The 20,895-nt window shown below is 40.1% G+C and overlaps 1 protein-coding gene across 1 annotated transcript in view; it reads left to right on the forward strand.

Moving 5' to 3' along the window:
- nck2a (NCK adaptor protein 2a) overlaps positions 1-20,895 on the forward strand; it is a 65,599-nt gene that overhangs the window by 39,684 nt on the left and 5,020 nt on the right. Inside the window, exons 2-3 of the mRNA XM_041807371.1 lie at positions 7,937-8,178; positions 20,111-20,880. Coding sequence (XP_041663305.1) covers positions 7,953-8,178; positions 20,111-20,880 — 996 coding nt within the window. The 5' untranslated portion in view covers positions 7,937-7,952. The remainder of the gene's footprint in view (positions 1-7,936; positions 8,179-20,110; positions 20,881-20,895) is intronic.

Genomic DNA, 20,895 nt, shown 5'->3' on the forward strand with positions numbered 1-20,895 from the left:
CCAACAACTCCAAAACACTCTCGTGGACAAGTTGTGACCTGTACATTCATCACGCTATGAAATAATAACGTATAATTATGTTACATTACGACACATGAAGCAAATACTTAGTTCCGGCTTTGCATTTAGCTTTAAAACATCTCCGTCTCATAACGTTCCATGATTATTTCATACCGTGGTGAATGTACAGGTCACAACTTGTCCACGAGAGCGTTTTGGAGTTGTTGGATTGTGTATTTGATGAGTTTGATGAGGGAAAGCCCAAATTCCGTCTGCTAACATAGCATTAGCGGTGCAGCTGGTTTAACGGTCCCCCCAGATCTAGAAACAGCTTGCACCGACAACTAAAGGAAATGAACCTATTACTAAGACTAGAGGAATTATGGCAATGGGCGAATTTGCCAAAATGTTGAAGTATCCCTTTAAAATAGGACTAAGGCAGTTATGCTATGAGACTAACGTTATGGTCTACGGTGTTGAAGACTTTAGATAAGTTGATAAAAACTCCAGCTGTAGCTTTTAATCTGAAGCTGCAGTTATTTTATCCATCAGCTGGATCAGAGCGCTAGCGTTAGAGTGATTTTCATAGAATCCATATCGATACTGATATAGCAGGTTATTGTCCTTGAAGTGTTTTACTGATCTCAATCCTGCCATCTACTTCTTCTTTGGCCAGTCCATGTCTGATCTAGTTTCCCTCATTTGTGTCATTGTAACCATTTCTGGGATTCAAGATGTGGTGGCATGTTGGCTAAGACTGGCAAGAAAATCTATTTGAATTAAGTATTTAAACTTTTTTGTAAATTTTGGAAACAGTGATTCAGTAAATGTATCACAAAGAACAGGACCATGTGTTGCCTTATAAATAATTTGCTCTTTCCCCACAACGTATCCATGGGCAATTGAGATATCCACAACAAGATTTAGCATTTGATTAGCCTTAATGATTTATTGGTCTGGCTTTAGTATCAGCCTCCACTTTTCATACTTTTGTCAAACTCTCGTAATCCCTCTTGTGTTTTCTTTTGTTTTTGTTTGCATAAATGAAGTGCACTTTCTAAATCAGGGAAAATCCACCAACCTGAGTGATTTGGCCATTGATAAATTATTGATGGACCCTTCATTAGCCCTATCTATTTCTCAGAATGAAAACAAATGAAAAAAGCTAACTGCAGCAGCCAGCTGTAAGTCATTAAAGTTTAATTTAGTCTCTGTTTATAGCGGTGATGATACAGAATGACATCACCACATTTGACCAAAGAAGGATGACTGAGCCACATCATAAATCATGTTATTTTATGGTTGTTGTTTTTCTGAATGTTAGTGTTAACACAACCCAGATCATACTAAAAACATTGAAGCATTTATATATTTACTTCCACTTTGTGTGGACGGAGTGACTGAACTACAAATGTTTCTGAATTACAGCAGTACTGTTGTTCTTTACCATTGAGGAAAATGAAAAAGCAGAGGATCCCAAACAACACCTTCAAAGGTTATAATACCATCAACACTTCTGATCTGTTTTAAAGTTCAATATCTCAAACATGGTGACAGTAAATCCCTGACGTAACCCTGCAGATCTTATCACATTTGCTCATCCATCCATCCACAGCAGGACGAACAAATGCAATAAGAAGGTAAAGAGGGAATCAGGACTAATCCACCCTGAGGCAGATAGAGGCCGCAGCACGCTTGCATACCTCCTGTCTCCTGGAGGAGCTGACATCACCGTCCCTCATCTCGTCATAAATCTGCCAATTCCTCTTTTATTTCCTCAGCTCGCTGAAGAATAACAGCTGCTGTGTTTTCATCTCGTCCCCCATGTTAAGCTGACCTTCTACCATCTTCCTTCTGCTGCAGTAAAAGTTGTCACATCCCGGGAAGTTGAGTAACTTAACTTTGGGTGAACTTAACATAAACTCTCAGGTTCGCGTTGCACAATTCCCCCCTCCTTTTCTCTCCTCCTGTGTCGTCCCTGTCCCGGCCTGTGAAGAAATCCAGTTTGACAGCTTTAGTGACGGCAAGCAGAGGCACATTCACAAAGTGCAGCACTCTACTGTACTAACTGTTGCACTTGAATTTATACAGCAGAAACAAAAGCGGTTATTAGGCGCTCTCATGCAGCATCACACTCACAGGTTTAAGTTATGACTGTAACTGCAAGAATGTATTCAGAGATGGCTGTGCTCTCTCTCTGCTTGAGGTCTAATTGGAGTGGAATTAAATATCTCTGGTTGAAAAACCAGCCGTCGTTGTAGAGTGCTCCCATTTGCATTTCATAAAATGTAGCCACCGCAGAAGATATCAATCTTTCCAGCAGTAATGGAATCTTTTATTCCGTCTAATTTGTGCAGCTTTGCTTCTCATGAGTCATAATTCTCCTTAACTGCGCTCTGCCCTCATTAAAGAATAAAATGTAAATAGTACAGAAAAACACGATCGCACAGCATCTTCCATGCTGCATTCTATCCCTGTGACTTGGAGAAACTCTGTTGTTGTGCACATACAATATGTGAAATATGCATGATCTAGTTTCCCTCATTTATGTCATTGTAACCATTTCTGGGATTCAAGATGTGGTGGCATGTTGGCTAAGACTGGCAAGAAAATCTATTTGAATTAAGTATTTAAACTTTTTTGTAAATTTTGGAAACAGTGATTCAGTAAATGTATCACAAAGAACAGGACCATGTGTTGCCTTATAAATAATTTGCTCTTTCCCCACAACGTATCCATGGGCAATTGAGATATCCACAACAAGATTTAGCATTTGATTAGCCTTAATGATTTCTTCTGAAATATGCATGAATCACCCACTTTTCTCTCACATGCATCTGCCAAAGCAGCTTCATCTGTTTAACAGTGACTCAGCATACGTTTTATTCATGAAACAGTTTCTAAAGATGTAATGATGCACTTAAGTCATCATACTATATGTATCAGGATGCGATTTTGTCACAGTTTCTGCTTTACTCTTGCTCACTTCAACAGAATAAACATGTAAAAGAAACACATTTTCGTATGATTTGCTGCAATAATGGGTCTTGCATTTGCTGAAATATCATGATGCAGATAAAGATTGGCGGTATTGCCAGGGTATTAATCTGCAGTGAAAAGCATGCATGTTTATAGCCTAATAAATGCCTTCAGAGTTTGTGTGCGCAGCAGCCTGTGTTTGAAAATACAAGTGATGACAGAACTCTCTTTAATGTTGGCCCAATGTTTCAAATTAATAACATAAAAAAGGGCTTGTAATTTAGACACTCATACTCAAGTATCACAAGATGGCACCGTGGTATGGTCTCTCCTGAAGTAAAAATGAGGGTCATACTCATTTTAATGCAGTCTACAGTATTGTATGGTTTTATAACGCTTTAGTTCTTCATTCTGTGGGAAAATAAATGATGTGAAATGAAATGCTTAAAAGCTCAAGTCATAGCATGACAGACCTTACCATGATTGTGCATGCACTAAGCTCTCTTGCAGTTTTTAATCAAAGTAACCACAAGACATCTTCCTTACAGACAGAAGATTCAAGGCAACTTAGAGAAGCAGCTTTACAAAAATCAAAAGGCAGAAGTCTAACAAAAATATCACACTTGCACAATAGACTGGGTAAAAAAAAAGTTTTAGAACAAAACAATGACAGAGTAACAGCAGTGACTGTTGAGTGGTCATAAGACTGAAAATGTGACTGTTGAGTGGTCATCAGAGTAACTCTATCACTGTTGAGTGGTCACTTGAGTTACTCTGTGACTGTTGAGTGGTCACTTGAGTTACACTGTGACTGTTGAGTGGTCATCAGAGTAACTCTGTGACTGTTGGGCAGTCATCAGAGTTACTCTGACTGTTGAGTGATCATCAGAGTAGTTCTGTGACTGTTGATTGGTCATCAGACTGAGTATGTGACGTTGGGTGGTCATCAGAGTAACTCTGTGACTGTTGAGTTGTTTTTAGAGTAACTTTGTGACTGTTGAGTGGTCATTTGAGTTACTCTGTGACTGTTCAGTGGTCTTTAGAGTAACTCTGTGACTGTTGAGTGGTCATTAGTTACTCTGTGACTGTTCAGTGATCATCAGAGTAGCTCTGTGACTGTTGAGTGATCATCAGAGTAACTGTGACTGTTCAGTGGTCATCAGAGTAACTCTTGTGACAATTGAGTGGTCATCTGAGTAACTCTGTGACTGTTAATTGGTCATCAGAGTAACTCTGTGACTGTTGAGTGGTCATTTGAGTTACTCTGTGACTGTTGATTGGTCATCAGAGTAACTGTGACTGTTGATTGGTTATCTGAGTAACTCTGACTGTTGATTGGTCATCTGAGTAACTCTTTGACTGTTGATTGTTCATCAGAGTAACTCTGTGACTGTTGATTGGTCATCTGAGTAACTGTGACTCTTGATTGGTCATCAGAGTAACTCTGTGACTATTGATTGGTCATCAGAGTAACTCTGTGACTATTGATTGGTCATCAGAGTAACTCTGTGACTATTGATTGGTCATCTGAGTAACTGTGACTGTTGATTGGTCATCAGAGTAACTCTGTGACTATTGATTGGTCATCAGAGTAACTCTGTGACTGTTGATTGGTCATCAGAGTAACTCTTGTGATTGTTGAGTGGACATCAGAGTGACTCTGTGAATCTCATCAACGGATAATACCTTATATCATGGGGAAATTGGCGAAAGGTTTATCAGCATTAAACAAACTGATACTGCCCACTCCTCAAAAAGATCTGTGAAAGTATCAAGTCTAGCTTTGTAAGCTCTGTCCTTAAGAGGTAAAGAAAGTAGCTTCTAAAATGTGAGTTTGTTGGATGGAATGATCTGAAAGTCAAAATGCTGATTGTTTTTTTTTTGTGACACAGCTAGATGGTTCATATTTGTATCAGTTTGCAACTGCATTGCATATTTATCTTTATCTTTATAACCATAGTTGTTAAAGGATTTTTCTACATGGTATTGTCAATATAATGGTAATACAGAAGAAATTTAAGTGTCAGCCTTGTCTCCCTAAGCGTGCCAAAAATCACAGATTAATTGATAAAATACACACAGCTGGTAGTCCCACATGAGAGTAGATATAAGGCAGAGTGTTTCGTTTGATAAATTAGGCTGAACAACTCCGCACACAAAAGCATTACAACATAACTATTCATTGTGCATCTTTGGATTTACACTTGGCTTCACAGAGCCTCCTGTCCTTTTCATCTAAACCTTTTTTCCTTCTTTTATTTATTCCATTCGTCTTGTTTCTCTCTGCAGACTGTAAACTTGGCAGTGAGCTAAATATAAACTGGATTGCTCGGGTGGTTCTCATACCACGAGACGTGTTTAAAACTAAAGAAAAAAAGTTTTCCTCTGAATGGGGATGGGCAAAATTGCATTCATCTTTCCAGATTCTTTCATGCATGTTTCCAAATTGACAATCAGCTTCCCGTTCAGCTGTCTCCTGAGCAGATACGTGTAATCCCTCAGCAGTGAAGGTGGTCCAGCAAACCCCTGTCCAATCACCTCACCTAAGGCCGGAGGAAATAGAGCATGTAATCGCTCACTGTCTGTCTCAGAAACTAATAGGCAAGGCTTAACTCTCGTGTGTTAGAGGGAGAGAGCATGCAGAATGAAGATGTAAATTTGTTTTGTGTGTTAGAGCTTTTCTCCACCTTAAAGGCCTTTTAGGTGCTTTTTTAGGACTGAATGTTGCATTTTTGAACAGCTGTTATGAAATATGCTCTTAAGCTTGTGCCTTGTTTAGTGGTGTGTTGCAGCTGCATTGATTTGAGTAGTCAGACATCTAGGCAAGCTCAAGTCCATTTACCATGAATTGATCAGACTGTCACAAGAAAAGATGATGCCTATTAATTTGGTGGTCAAAGACATTTCTTTCTTAAGTGCAAAAATTCAAAATATTTGCTGGCAATACCTTCTTAACTGTAGGAATTTAACCTTTCTTTTGCCTGTCAGACTACAGTTAAAGATTTTTTTCAGTTTTGGATTGTTAGTGGAAACCAAAGGAGGTCAAAGAAAGCCAACTCTCAGAGACTTTGATTTGCATGTTTTGTGCTTATTTTTGACATTTACTCGACTAAACCAGTGTTTCTCTGTTAGTCTAGCCTCAGGACCCTACTCTACTTCCTCAATGAGCAATTGTTACCCAAATTCCTTGAGATTTTCAACCATACAAATTTATTTGATTAAAAAAAATGGTAATTTTGGAAGTATGACTGGACAAGAAGACCGGACAAAAAAAAAAAAAACCTGTTTGAAGAGCACATCACCACAGAAACCCAGGGAGACATGCATGCATGCGCTTTATATTTCTTCCTATAATAATGTGCAAGTTTTGTTTTTTTCCCACAGATCTCAAAAAGCTGACACATCATGGTATAATGAGTTTTATACTCCTAAAATAATAATATAAATTAGCAGTATCTTGAGAAGCAGCTGAAATGTACAAGTTAATAAAAAAACAGTGTCAAATTGTTGTTTGACTTATGTACTCTGCCCCTGGTCAGGATGAGAATGACAGTCTGTGTTGCAGAGAGGGGAAATGCTGACAGCTCATCTCTACATTTAAACATAGAAACAAGAGAAAACTGCAGGAAGCTGCCAAATTTTATAGGAGTGTTGGTGTTTGACGATGATTGGAGTGATATAATTAGCAAAGTGGACCTTGACACAGAGCAGATAGTGGAGAAAATGCTTTAGTCTGCATATTTCTCTTCCTGGGAAATTTATGTTGCACTGTACAGCCCAGGTATTAAAGGCTGCTCAATTATGGCAAAAATCAGAATCATGATTATTCTGGCTTGTATTGAAATCATGATTATTAAACATGATTACTCATCTATTTACTACATCCCCATTAAATGCATTTAACTTTAACTTAACTTTAACTGTATTTATTTGTATAGTACCTTTCATACATAAGACATGTAGCCCAAAGTGCTTTACAAGGAACAGACAGACAGTAAGGAACAATAAAAACCAAAGAAAACAAAAGATAGAAGGGAATAGAATAAGAGAAATTGAAGAAATAGAGACAAGAAAAATTAAAGAGCCATTAAAATACAAAACCATAGATTCAGTTTGTTTTCAATCAGACTAAAACACTGAACATTTTAAAAAACAAGCAATGAATCAAAATAAATCGGTGAAAAGAGAATTACTTTTATGACCAAATTATCACAACAAACAGTTAATCATTTGCCAGATGACAAAACAAGCATGAAATGCCATGACGCAGTGATAGTTTAGTCAGGATTATCTTGTTTTTATAATCCTGGGAAGCGAAAAGTGTGATTGAAATTGAAGCTTCATTAACTGCCCAGCCCTAACATGCAGACTCATCCACATTTGGAATATTTGTAAGTTTCAGGTTGGATATAGCTTGTCTGTTTTATTTTACACACTGTAAATCGCTGGTCAGCAATTCTGATAATAATCTTAATCTGAGAATTATGGGTTTTATTGCAGTTAAGGCACTTAGTATCATACCAGAATTTTAAGGCATATTTAGCAGAGTTATGTAATTTAGCCTTGTTATCGACTCATAACCTGTTTGCAGAATATCCTCTGAGCCAGGATAAGCGGTTTAGAAATGGTGTGCATGGGTGGATGCAGATTATTTTGAAATGACTTATTACATGTCACAGCAAAAATAAGCCTTACATGCACACAGTTATTTACACGAGCCTGCATATTAGAAATATTCATGCATCACTGCCAAGAAAATGGAAAATGTTTCTTTGTTGATTTCTCTTAAAGCTCCTGCAAGGAAGTCTTTTGTGCCCTGTTTGGAAGCATCAGAACCAGGATTTGTCACTTGTTTCGGTCATTTTCATCTCTACTTTTTGTTCTCTTCTGTACATTCTCTGTGAGTTTATAAAGCCTGCTGTTCCATTTCTAACCCCTGTCCTCTTTTCCGCCTCAGGAGGACTCCATGAAAGATGACAGAGGAGGTGATTGTTGTAGCCAAGTGGGACTACACGGCCCAGCAGGACCAGGAACTTGACATCCGTAAAAACGAGCGCCTCTTCCTCCTAGATGACTCAAAGACCTGGTGGCGAGTCCGCAACGCCGCCAACCAGACGGGGTACGTGCCGTCCAACTATGTGGAGCGCAAGAACAGCCTGAAGAAAGGCTCGCTGGTGAAGAACATCAAAGACACCCTGGGTAAGATGGATTTTAGTTTCACTTTGTTAAAGGGCCAGTCCGACTCTTTCTGCTCTCTGGTGGAGGAGATAAGTCGCGGTCATAAACAGCAGTCAGTGTCTGTGCTTCAGATGTCTCAGAAGTGAAATGATTGGCTCACTGTGTCTCTGTCCGGGTTGGGAGCTGTCACTGAGCACTCCAGGGATCTTGTTGAGTTGGCCGTTTCTCTCAGCTGTCAGCAGACTGTCTCTCAGTCCCCAGCCATGACTGGAATACATAAGACTGTGCATGTAGACATAGCTGCAAAGCTACGAGAGAAACTGTCTGTGCATAAAGAATGAGCTGATGTAACTCAAGACCTTTACATACCCATGTTAGTTCTGGTTAAACAAACAAAACTTTCGATAAGTTGCTCCAAATTAAGACAGGCTTTTAGCTCTTCTTCATCTACAGAAGAAAGTGGTCTGCCTAGATTGACACCATATAAAGATATAAGATACTCCTTCATACAGACACTTGTACAAGAAAGCAGCATTCTGATTACCTTTACCAAGTCAGAAAGTTTGTTTGAGAAAGTTGTATTTTAATTCCAGCTCAGATGTTTACTATAAAAGCTACTATATCAGTTTTGAGGAATTTTGCTCCCAAAATAGGTGTTTCATCATTCAAAGTATGAAAAACACTTTTATTTGCGCTTAGTTTTACAACAATTATATAATTACCTGCCTCAAAACTCTAATCTGTCATACAATTATCTTATATCTGTAGGCCAAGCTTGGAATGGACTGTAAACACATTTGACTCTTCTTAAGACAAAGGCAGCCATGTTTGATATTAAATACGACCAATAATAGCACAGTATCATTGCATGATGCCTTTAATTTTTGCCTTTGCTGTGACTATAACATTAAGTTCTGAAAACTGTTCTGATGCTTGTTTTCTTTAGTAAGAGGCCTTTAAACCATGTTTGAAACATGTTAACTTGTTTATATAGTCAAATTGACTAGTGTCTGAGTGTTAGTTTGTTTCTCACACAGCTTCCTCATGTGTCACTGAGCATGTTAAACTTTTCCCAAGTCATTTTGTTGTTGGTATTTTCAAATTCATCAGGGGGAAACTGTCACATTTTAAATTGGATTACATCACAACGACTTGAAGTAAACTCATGTTTTCATAACCGCTGCGTAATGTGAGATTTTAATCAGGTTTCCCAACAGAGCATGAGCTTATTTATCTGCATAATTTTGGAGATTGGAGATCGAAGCAGAAAATTATGCCATTAAAATAGATGGCAGTTGTGTGACAGCTGGGCTCAGTCCCAGTACACCCCTTGCCCCCACCACTCAGCATCTACGTCTACGAGTAGGCCGTCCTGATTCTTGTTGGAATGGAGGGAAGGGTGAAGTGCTGGGGCTACATGGACCAACAGTTTTAGAAAATCTCCCAGAAGCTTGTGAATCATTAGCAAGATTAAAAAATTACAGAAAACTGTAATATCATAGTTAAGTGTTGTTTCAGTGCATTATGGTTCTTTTGATTTGAACAAAAGTTTTAAAATAATAGCTCACGGTAGAAATTTCCAGTATAGGTTCTTTGCAGAAGCTGTCCCACAGCAGCAGAAAACTCCCCTTGGGGGGCAATAGATAATTTCTGCATAGAGAAGCTCTACCAAGGTCATGTTTAGAACTGTTTACGACTGTGCCAATCGCTGAAAGTGCAAAAATAAAAGGATTCTTAATTCATCAGCTAAATAAAATGGTTTTAAAAACTCATGGAGAAACAGCAGCAGGCAGGAATTAGAAAAGCCTCCATCTAAATCCTTGACAAGCAGTATCATACAACTCTTATGTATGGTCCGTTTAGACAAAGCAGGCCAGTTTGGTTCAGTACAGTTTTGTCAGGGTTTAGCATAATAAACTCTGATCTTACCCATGTTTCCTTAGCTGATGTCTGTCTCACCAACCTCCAGTCTTGCTCATTGTGACAGGAAATCTGTCTCCTGCAAGAGATTCAGATCCTTTAGCTCAGCTCAGTGGAGCTGTCTCCCAAACAGCTCTTCATGTGGTACTAATCTACATGCTAAATGTGGATTAAATAACAACAAAGGATGAAGGAAAGGAAACTGGCACTTAAACGGGAGCTAACTACCGCGGCTGACTTAAAAGAACCGTTTTGCAGCACAAGCTCATTTGTAAATGGCTCATCATCTCTCTGTCACTGTAATATATCCCTGTTTCAATTAAAATCATGTTTGTGACAAAATGAGGATTAGGTTAAAGGGGCGCAGCTAGCCTCTTAGCTCAGTACAAGACTCTATATGATTGAGGGCTGCAGGACTGAGTATTTGTGATATTGATTGCCTCCATGCCAGGTAGTTCTGTTAAACCGTAGTAAAAATCACTTTTTGATAAGTGTAGGGTTATTATTTAATATATGTAGACATTTTTTGGTAATAATTGCAGCGTAGAGGTCCTTTTAGAGCTGTGATAAACTAACTCTTCTCCATTCCCATTCATTCCTAATGGCTGTCCCCTGTATCCTGACCCCAGTGGACATTCAGGGTCACATGATTGGAAGCAGCCCCTCTACCCCTAACACATCTGTTTCAAGGGGCATGGGGGCATTCAAAATTGATGGAATAGGGTAAAAGTTAGAAATGGGACTGAGCCCTAGAAAGCAGCCTTAACAGAATTAGACGCCATTTAGAGATGTTTACTAAATAGAGAGCTTTCAAAAAATATTATGTTGCGGTTTTCTTATGTAATACTTTTTCTACAGCAGATTATTAGAATAGACAAAAATTATCTTATATAATTTGGGTGATACTAATATCAATATTAATATGATCAAGTATGACCAACACCCAGATTTTTGCTGATTTTTCAAAACTGTGGATTTCCTGTTGGAGTGAGGGTTTTGCTCCAGGAGATTTTTTTGTAGATCTCCCTAAGCTGAATCTGCCCACACAATTTCATAACCGTGGTGAAAGACACTTTTGAGGCTGTTTCAATGAAGCAGAAAGTAAGTGCTACTGAGGTAATTCCAGAGGGCCATTTGTGAAATCTATATCAAGCTTGCATTTTTCAGACCACACATATATGCTCTGATGACATAATGCAAGTAAGGTAAACAGAAGATAACAGGCCAAAGCAGTAGACAACAGGAGGGCAATGGACAGTAGTGATAAGATTTACAAAGATAAAGTGTGGTAAGAGTGGATTAAGTTCATCTGATGTCATGATTTGTAATTGTATGTTTGTCCTTGAATATTTCACTTTTTAACAGATTGCTGTATCATGATGTCTTCATTTTGGGCCCATATCACTGTATAGTGTTGCATATCACATTCACAAAGCACATATACTGTTATTCTCCCTCCGATATCATTTATCACTTTCAGAATGAGTAAGCACTCTCTTTTTATAGGAGAGTGCATAAAAAAAGATACAAAAGGAATAGAAATGGCAACATGTGGTTACATTCTAACAGTACAGACTGGTTAAAAGGTGTATTTCTTTAGCAGGGAGGCTCTGTAAGCAGCCATATTCGGTGTCTGTCTGCTAGTATGAAGAGAGTCTGGTCTAATTCGCTCATTCCTCTCGGCTCTGTGGATATCAGCCCTCGGGGGAGAAACTCTGCGGCTTTATGTGGGCCAGCATGGCACAGCCTGCCACTGTCACCGTCACCACCATTCACTGTGAGCACAGACGACACGCATATCCCCCCTCGCCCCCTCTCTCCAATATTGTTCCCTTCGGCCCCTTTTTTTATTGTCACTGTATGTCTCTGTTTTTCTATGATGGGAGGATTGATTAGTGGAGAAATGAGCAGCCTAATGGTTGTGCTGGAATGACGGATTAGCGCTCTGACGGCAACATTACTGCCCCGTTCCATTTTAGCGTAAGTAGTTTGCTTCCAGTCTGCGGCTCTTCAGTGTTAAAAGCCTGAGCAAATCCAATAGGCGAGAACATTTTCAAGATGAGGTGATGAGCAATAGGTGAGGTCAGGGGCTAATGGAAACTTACTCACACACTTGAATGGAGGATCTGATTGGATGAGAGCTTGATTACCTCATTGCGCTTTCAGTCTCCAGGTCTTTTACTCTCTTTTCCGGGTCTTCAGCGAGTCGACATGGTGATTATGGAGCTTGCAGATAGTCTGTGATTACTGTTATCTCCAGCTTTTCCTCCTCATTTGCTTTGCCCAAATGTGGTTGTGTCATCGACATCCATCTAGGCAGAATTGAATTGTAAATGGCTGCATGCTGATTCGTGCCCCAGTTTTCTCTCAGAGGAAATAAAAACATGGTAATGGATGAAAGAATTCAGAAAAGGTTGCATTTATTGCTGAAACTGGGCCACTACATATTGATATAGCAAACGTTGAGTTAATTTTCTGTCCACCTGAGTTCCTCATGAGCACACTGCAGCTATCAGTCGTTGCGTGGGTGGATATGAGCCATTTACAAGTATCTTGTCATGTCCTCGGGTTCAAAAACATAAATCTGCACTCCCTTTTACTTTGAACCTTCTTTTTGAATGATTTTTGAGAGTTATTTAAAACGCTCTGTGGAGCTCTGTACAGAAAATTCAAGCATTAGAGCTTGAACAACTGTAAGCCTCCAAAATCCTGTCTCCTGATGGCCTTTGCACAACCTGGCAGGTATCAGGGGTAAAGATTTCCATCATCTGTCTACATGAAATATGAAAAGTATTTTAGGTTAAGCCATAAGGATATTTTAGGTGTTCTGGTGGTCTATATTAAATACAGGATGTTCAGGCACAAATCCTCAGTTTGTCTCTGCCCCCATGGCAGTGGCTCCATATGCATGTCTGTCCGGCACTGTAGTCAAAATACGTCAGCAACTACAGGTGCGTCTCAAAAAATTAGAATATCATGTAAAAGTTCATTTTTCCCACAATTAAACTCAGAACATTAAATTTCCATAAATTCCAGATTCATCTCATACAAAGTGAAACATTTCCACACCTTTTTTTGTATCTTGATGATAATGTCTTACAGCTTACAAAATCGAAAATCTCAAAATATTACAATGTTGTGGGCAAGTCAAATTTGCAAAGGTTTCCTGAGCCTTCATTCTCTCACTCTGGTTCATACACAAAAACCACAATCATGGGGAAGACTGCTGACCTTACAAATGTCCAGAAGACAATCATTGTCATCCTCCACAAGGAGGGTAAGCCACAGAAGGTCACTGCTGAAAGGCAAGGCTGTTCTGTACACCAAAAGTTGACTGGAAGAGAAAAGGTGCACAACCAACAGGGATGAGCTCAGCCTTCAGAAGATTGTCAAACAAAAGAGATTCAAGAATTTAGGGGCGCTTCACAAGTAGTGGACTGAGGCTGGAGTCAGAGTATCGAGTGTCCACAGGAGTTTAGATCAGGTTTTAGAGCATTGTGGCAGCATGGTAGTAACCATTTACCACATCTACAGTGGCTACCAGGGGCAGGCAGCTGCACTAAAGTTTAGACAGAGCATTTGACCTGGACTGTGGGCCTGAACTGATGGAAAATATAAAGAATTGAATTAACCTGAGGGCCTTTTGATGAATCCAGCTTTAACTGTTTAGCCATCTGTATGTGTCCCTACTCATTAATTATACACTATTTGAATCTGTGAATTTAATTGATTAAATAATTTGGGTTTGTTGTCTTAAGGGGCTGATTTATACTTCTATCTAGGCAGTACCTCCATACTTTCTTCAAACACTCTTTTTGTTGGTGTAATTTTGGATTAGCACACACAGACGTGTCAGCAAACCAGTAGAAATGCCCACCATGCTGTAGGCTACAGTGTAGGATCTGTTTAGAATCTACCCACAAGTATGAATAAGGCTTTCGCCTCCTCCACTGACACTGATCTTTTTATTTTGTGTAATTCAGTTTCTAGTGTTTCTCACCATTTACCACTTTCAAACCACGTTTCATTAACAGTCGTACTCTGAAAGGCAAGGTACTGAAAACGAGGAACGAGTCCAAGCTATGACTTCAGTGAAACCGTTCTAATGTAGAAACTCAGCTGGTAACTCAGTTAGTTGGGTAAATGTAACTATGATTGTAACTGTTATTTACTGTTGTTGTGGCAGTGTGAGAAGAAACTACTCCCCAGATAGCTATTTTCATTGAGGTTAACTGCCTACATATTGAAATGTAATTATTTCTCTCAAAGAAACCGACTGAGTTGATATTGGATGCATTTCATTGACAACATGCCTTGCTATCAGTCTGTTTAGTCCTGGCTTACAGACTGTGGCGCTGGCAGTGATTTAATATTCTTGTCTGTTTGGCTGGAGTGCATCCTCCTTAGTCTGCAGAGCTCCTGTGAGCTGCACCTGGGTCACCAGTGGTTGCAGTGCCAGGCTCTCTAGTGACAAGTTCAGTGGAAGCATGCTGTTTAGCTAGGTGCTCCTGGGATGAGAAATATTACTCTTGGCAGTGGTCAAAGTTTTCTTTCCTTTGCATGAACTACTACAGTAGCTACATTCTTGTCCTTTACCTCAAGGAGGGAAAATAATGTGGGTATTTCCAAGACAGAAAGCTGGAATGATCATCAGCCTGTGCCTGTGTTTACTGCGTGTGCCCTGTGGTATTCTTTCTGTCCCCTTTCTACTGTGCCGTGTTAGCGTAACCTTTTTAATATTAGACAAAGTTAATCAGAGTAAATGCAGTTTTTAAATGATTATTTCATTTATTAAGGGAAAAAGCCATCATAACATAAAAAGTAATTGCCCCCCTTTTAAATCGCTAATTAACTGTGATTAACGACATTTTTTGGATAGCTGAGTTCAGGTTCACAGGCCACACCTTGGCCTGGTTATTGCCAGACCTGTTGAACCAAGAAATCACTTAAATAAAACCTGTCTGACAAAGTGAAGTAGGCTAAAAGATCTCATAATTAAACACATGAGAAGAGGAACAAAGTCAATAGCATCTATCAGTTTAGGGTTACTAAGCCAGCGAACCAGTGAGAGCCATTATCCACAAATGGAAAATATTTGGAACAATAATAAACCTTCCAAGGAGTGTCTGGTCTATTAAAATAACTCCCAGAGAGCATCGATGACTCATCCAGGAGGTCCCAAAAGAACTCAGAACGACATCTACAGACCTGCAGGCCTCAACTGACTCAGTTAAGGTCAGAGTTCATGATTCAACAATAAGAAAGAGACTGGGCAAAAATGGCATCCATGGGAGAGCTCCAACGCCAAAACCACTGCTGACAAAAAGAACACAAAGGCTTATCTCACATTTGCCAAAATACATCTTGATGATCCCCAAGACCTTTGGAGAAATATTCTGGGACAAATATTGAACTGTTTGGAAGGGAATCGTACATCTCTACCAGAAAATCCTAAATGGGAATGTCTGGCTATTAGTTCATGACCTCAAGCTGAAGCGCACTTGGGTTATGCAGCATGACGATGATCCTAAACAGACTAGCAAGTCCACCTTAGAATGTTTTTTAAAAAAACACAAAATGAAGGTTTTGAAGTGACCTAGCCAAAGTCCAGACTTAAATCCGATTGAGATGCTGTGGCATGACCTTAAACAGGCCGTTCTTACACAGTGAGGCGAAAGACTTACTGCTGGGAAGTGCTTGCTTGCAGATGTTGCTGCCAAGATTGGCAGAACCAGTTATCAGGTTTAGAGGGCAATTACTTTTTCCCAAATTGGGCCAGGTAGGTTTTGATGGCTTTTTTCCTTAATAAATGAAATCATCATTCTAAAATGCCATGTTATAATAACTCTGTCTTTCTTTTATATCAAAATTTGCTTGATGATCTGAAACATTAAATTTTGACAGATGCAAAGAAATAAGACATCAGGAGAGGAGCAAAAACTTTTTCACTGCACCATATCTTTTCCATTCTTTACTGGTTTTAAACTTTGACCCTTTTGCACAAGAACAGAGCAACCATGCTGATAGAAGCCTCATTTACTCGTTAAAATCACAGGACTCTTCGGCACAGGCCCGGTGCTTTAGTAAGGGGCTGAGTTGTGATTTTTATTAAAGGAGACCCACATCATTTGTACCTTGTAGACTCATCTAGTACATTAACTCCCATCGTAAGCTGTACAGTGAAGCAATATGCTGCAATGTGCCGTCATTGAGGCTTTCATCAAACTCCCTTCCCTCCGAGTCTGAGTCCTCTGGGCTTGAAAATCTTGTCTCCTTCCTCGTGATGAAGAGGTAGGTGAAGGTTGGGAGTGAATGTGTGGGAGGAGGAGGAGATGGAGCCTGCTGCTGCTCTAACTGGCAGGCCAGTGCCTTGAAGTGGAAATGAGTGAAGAAGAAAGGTGTGTGTATATGTGTGTGTTGAAGTATTTTCTCTCAACTTAAGGGGGGTGTCTACCTGCCATTGACAGGCCTACTCCAGGTGATCCCTCAGGAAAGATAAAACAGACAAGAGTCAACCTTTGTCTTTGAATCAATAAACCCTCCAGTCTCTCTCACACACATGCTTTGACCCAGCTATCAGATATATAGCATACACACTCCTATCCATAAACATGATCTGTTTGTTATTCCCATCTCATCCTTCTTTGCGTTTTTGTCAGCTGTGGCCTCTGATATGCTCGCTCTACTGCGTGTGTGAGAAACAGCTGCCAAGGGACCCCTCGTCGTCTTTTTCACAGCTTCTCCTCCTCTTCCTCCTCTCTCTGCCAACAAGTTTCATGCTACTCTGTGTGAACCCTGCAATTTCCCAAACAATGTTAATGTTGTATTCAGCGGTGACATTTCTGTGGCATTTCAGCAGGCTCTGAGGAGGGGAAAAACTGGGTGATTAGCTGTCAAGAAACTCACTTCAGTCATTAGTGGCACACAGATCCGCTGACACCAGCCACAACTGTCAAGTAAACGTTTTTAAACGTCTGCTGTGAAGTGCATCATTATTATTTTAACGCAACTTCCAAGAAGAGACTTCCTTGGTTATGTTGAAGCAAGGAGACTTCTGAAAGTTGAAATCCAGAGTGTGCAAACATGTGTTTAAAGACGTCTTTGAAAGCTCATGGATGAAAAAAGTCCAAGACAGGTGAGACAGGAGCCGACTTTGTTCCTGGATGTGTCTGTCATTATCAAGCCCACGGTGCCTGCTCCACTTTTCATTCCCTGTCTACACCAACTATTTCCAGCCTTTTGATGAGCATAGATGTGTGTTTGCTGTGTGGGTAGCATCGACAGAATATCAAGTGGAAGATGAGCTTTCGTTTCATTGGCTTTGAGTGAAAGGACATGTGGTGTTCAGTGCAGGTGGATGTGCACACCTCGGTGTTATTTCTATTTTCAGGAATATCGATCGGTGCTACACCACTGAGGTTTCTCTTAGCAAATCCTCTTTCCTTTATTTTTCTAAAGTAGTTTTTGTGCTTCTGAGACCCTGCGAGTGCAATTATTAGTTTCCTGCTGACCTAACCTTCCTCTTCTCCCTGCAGAGTTCAGGCCACTTCCTACTTTCTAAAAACTGCCTTGAGTCCTCGCAGCCTTTAAACGCTGCTCCACTGCAGGAATTCATCGGTGTTTAACTTTTACAATTTAGATTTTTGTTTATCCTTTTTAATATTTTTATCAGATAAACATTTCTGGGATTATTTTGCTAGCTGGAACAGACTGGGACAAATACTGATTCCTCTGTGTGACCTACAAAAACAAACAAGACCCTCAGCAATAAGATTGATTTTCTATAATGTTATTATTGTTTCAAACTGTGGCTGGAGGGGGGTGGGGTCTAGACAAGGTGATTAACAGTTCATGACATGCACAGTTAAAAAAAGCATAATGATACTTTTGTCTGATGACCACTTTTTTTTATAGGCTATTGCACCTGCAAACATAATAACTGCCTACAAACATAATACAAATCTGAAGTTTCTACTGTAATAATCCCACAAACTTAATACATTTCCCTTAAATGTAATAGTAGTTGGCTTTTACAAACGTAATGACAAAATTCCCAGCACATAGTTGCTTTGACATTAGCAGGGTTGCATTACATTTGTAGAAAGGTAAAAATTGTATTAATGTCCCACAAATGTAAAATGAACATGAAAAATAAATTTTGTGGTCATTGTTGATGCCTTTTTATAACTTTCAGTGGGTTCAAGTCAGCTTAAGCTCAAGTCACATTAAAAAAAACACCCTTATGACAATTTTTTGTTTGCCATGAAACAGGAAGTAGTCTTTTCAGAGTCTTAAAGCCATGAATCTAAGCAGAATGGATTAAAATGTGTCAAAAAAAATGCCCTGAGGAAAATATAAACAACATACAGAAACACTGTTCACCCAGCCACGTTTATTATTTACCCATAACTTTAAATCCTTGGCCACTCAAAATTTGTTTTTAGTCTCAGGAAGTTTTTACACTGTATGTGTAAAGGGGACATATTGTGCAAAAATCCCTTTCATAGGCTTTCCTAACAAAAATATGTGCCCCTGGCCTGTCCACAATCCCCTCAAGAATCAGAAAAATCCACCCCCCTTTCTCTCTCAGAAAATGTGTGCTAAAACAAACCATTCTCAGATTTTCCCCTCATGATGCCATGTGGGGAGTTAGCTCTACCCCCCAGGTTCAGTTGGCCCTCCCTGCTTGGAAGAAAGTTCCTCCCTCCTCTCACTCCCACATCCTTAGTAGCACTCAGCAGAACAAATTTAGTGAAAATGGAACGTTATATTTATAAGTAGGCCTATTTACATAGGGAGGGTCCCCTCCACGGACTCAGCCATCTTGGATTTTTGGATTTTGCACGTCTCTAAAGTACCAAAAAAGGGTGCAAGTAAAAGAAATCTTTTTTTTTTTTTTTTTTTTTTTTTTAATTCCACTGGTGTACACAATTACCACAAGAAGTTAACATTGCAATCTGGAATCTGATGGTTAGCTGTTGCAAAAATATTACACACTGCACCTTTACATCAAAAGAACCCCTTGGATTTTGTAGAATTTTCCAAAATTGATATCAGTCCTCTCCTTTTCTTCTTTAAAAATTTCATGCTACCAGTGTTTTAAGACTTAAAACCTCCTGTTTCATGGCAAACAGAAAATTGCCATAACTACTTTTTATTTTTAAGATGTTTTTGGAGTCTTTTTCTGCCTTTATTTAGAGATAAGGACAGTGGATGGAGCTGGAAACAGGGATGAAAGAGTGGGGGTGTGACACGCAGGAAAGAGGCCAAAAGCCAGACTTGAACCCGGGCCATTCATGCACACAAGGCAAGACCTAACCTTCAGGCCATCTATGCCCCATAACTGCATTTTTCAATATGACTTGAGCTTAAGCTGACTTGAAACCACTATCAGTTGTAAAAAGGCTACAACAAACAATAACCACAGCTTTCATTCTTCATGTTTATATTGCATTTGTAGAAAGTTAATACATTTTCACCAGACGGTGACTTTTACCTTCCCACAAATGTAGTAGTTAATCGATTTGCAATAGGCAATTGCTATTACATCTGTGGGACATTTTTTATGTTTATGGTATTATTGCATCAATCAAAAAGTTTCTCACAAGCTTTAAATACTTTTTTTTAAAACGGGATTGCTGACAATGCTAAATAAACATAGCCTACACAGTTTCTTGTTGGCACTATGTAGCATTTTAGTATCTTTCTACTTAACATTTCGGGTTTAAGGCTTCGCAAAGTATCTGTGAAGTCTCACTTCCACTGTTTTCTTCCAGTCATCGTTAGACACAGCAGGTTGCTGTTTTTAGTGGACAAGCTCAGATAAACCACCTTTAAACCTCATGCCAAGCACAAAAAAGATAGCAGTGTTAGTGTCCAGGTTCTGAATGTTGTGATCCTGCCCTGTTTTTATGGTGTCAGCAGTTTTGTAAATGATGTGGTCCGACGTTAATAAAATATTGAATGATATATAAATTAAAAAAAACTTTTTTCCATGTTTATCAGTGTACTTATGTTTCTCTTCATCCTACAGGTTTGGGAAAAACTAAAAGGAAGACGAGCGCTCGTGATGCTTCCCCGACGCCGAGTTCAGACACAGAGTATCCTTCTAATGGCAGTGGGGGTGGAGGGGGAGGAGGAGCTGCAGAGAGAATCTACGACCTCAACATCCCCGCTGTGGTCAAGTTCGCCTACACAGCGGAGAGAGATGACGAGCTGACCCTGGTCAAGGGCTCCAGGGTCACTGTGATGGAGAAATGTAGTGATGGGTGGTGGCGGGGCAGCCAGGGGGGCCGTGTGGGCTGGTTTCCCTCTAACTACGTCCAGGAGGATGTAGGAGGAGCAGATGAAAGAGGGGAGGGAGATTCCTCTCGAGGCTACACGGGAGGCTCTCAAGGGACTTTATTGGCGAATGGGCGTGCAGGGGGAGGAGGAGTGCTCCACCTGGTTCAAACCCTCTACGCCTTCAGCTCCGTGACGGAGGAGGAGCTGAACTTTGAGAAGGGCGAGGTGATGGAGGTGGTGGAGAAGCCTGAGAACGACCCTGAGTGGTGGAGGTGTAAGAACTCACGTGGCATGGTGGGCCTGGTACCTAAAAACTATGTGATGGTGCTGGATGAGCGGCCTGGCCTCCCCTCCTCCACGTCGAGCTCCCCGCAGAACCGTTTTGTGACTCCGGCCCGCTCAGGGAAGTTCGCCGGGAGGGACTGGTACTATGGCAACATCACCAGACACCAGGCTGAGTGTATCCTCAACGAGAGGGGGGAGGAGGGTGACTTCCTCATACGGGACAGCGAGTCATCGGTGAGTCTGCGGTGA

The sequence above is a fragment of the Cheilinus undulatus genome, linkage group 15 (assembly GCF_018320785.1).
Source record: "Cheilinus undulatus linkage group 15, ASM1832078v1, whole genome shotgun sequence".
Lineage (NCBI taxonomy): Eukaryota > Metazoa > Chordata > Actinopteri > Labriformes > Labridae > Cheilinus > Cheilinus undulatus.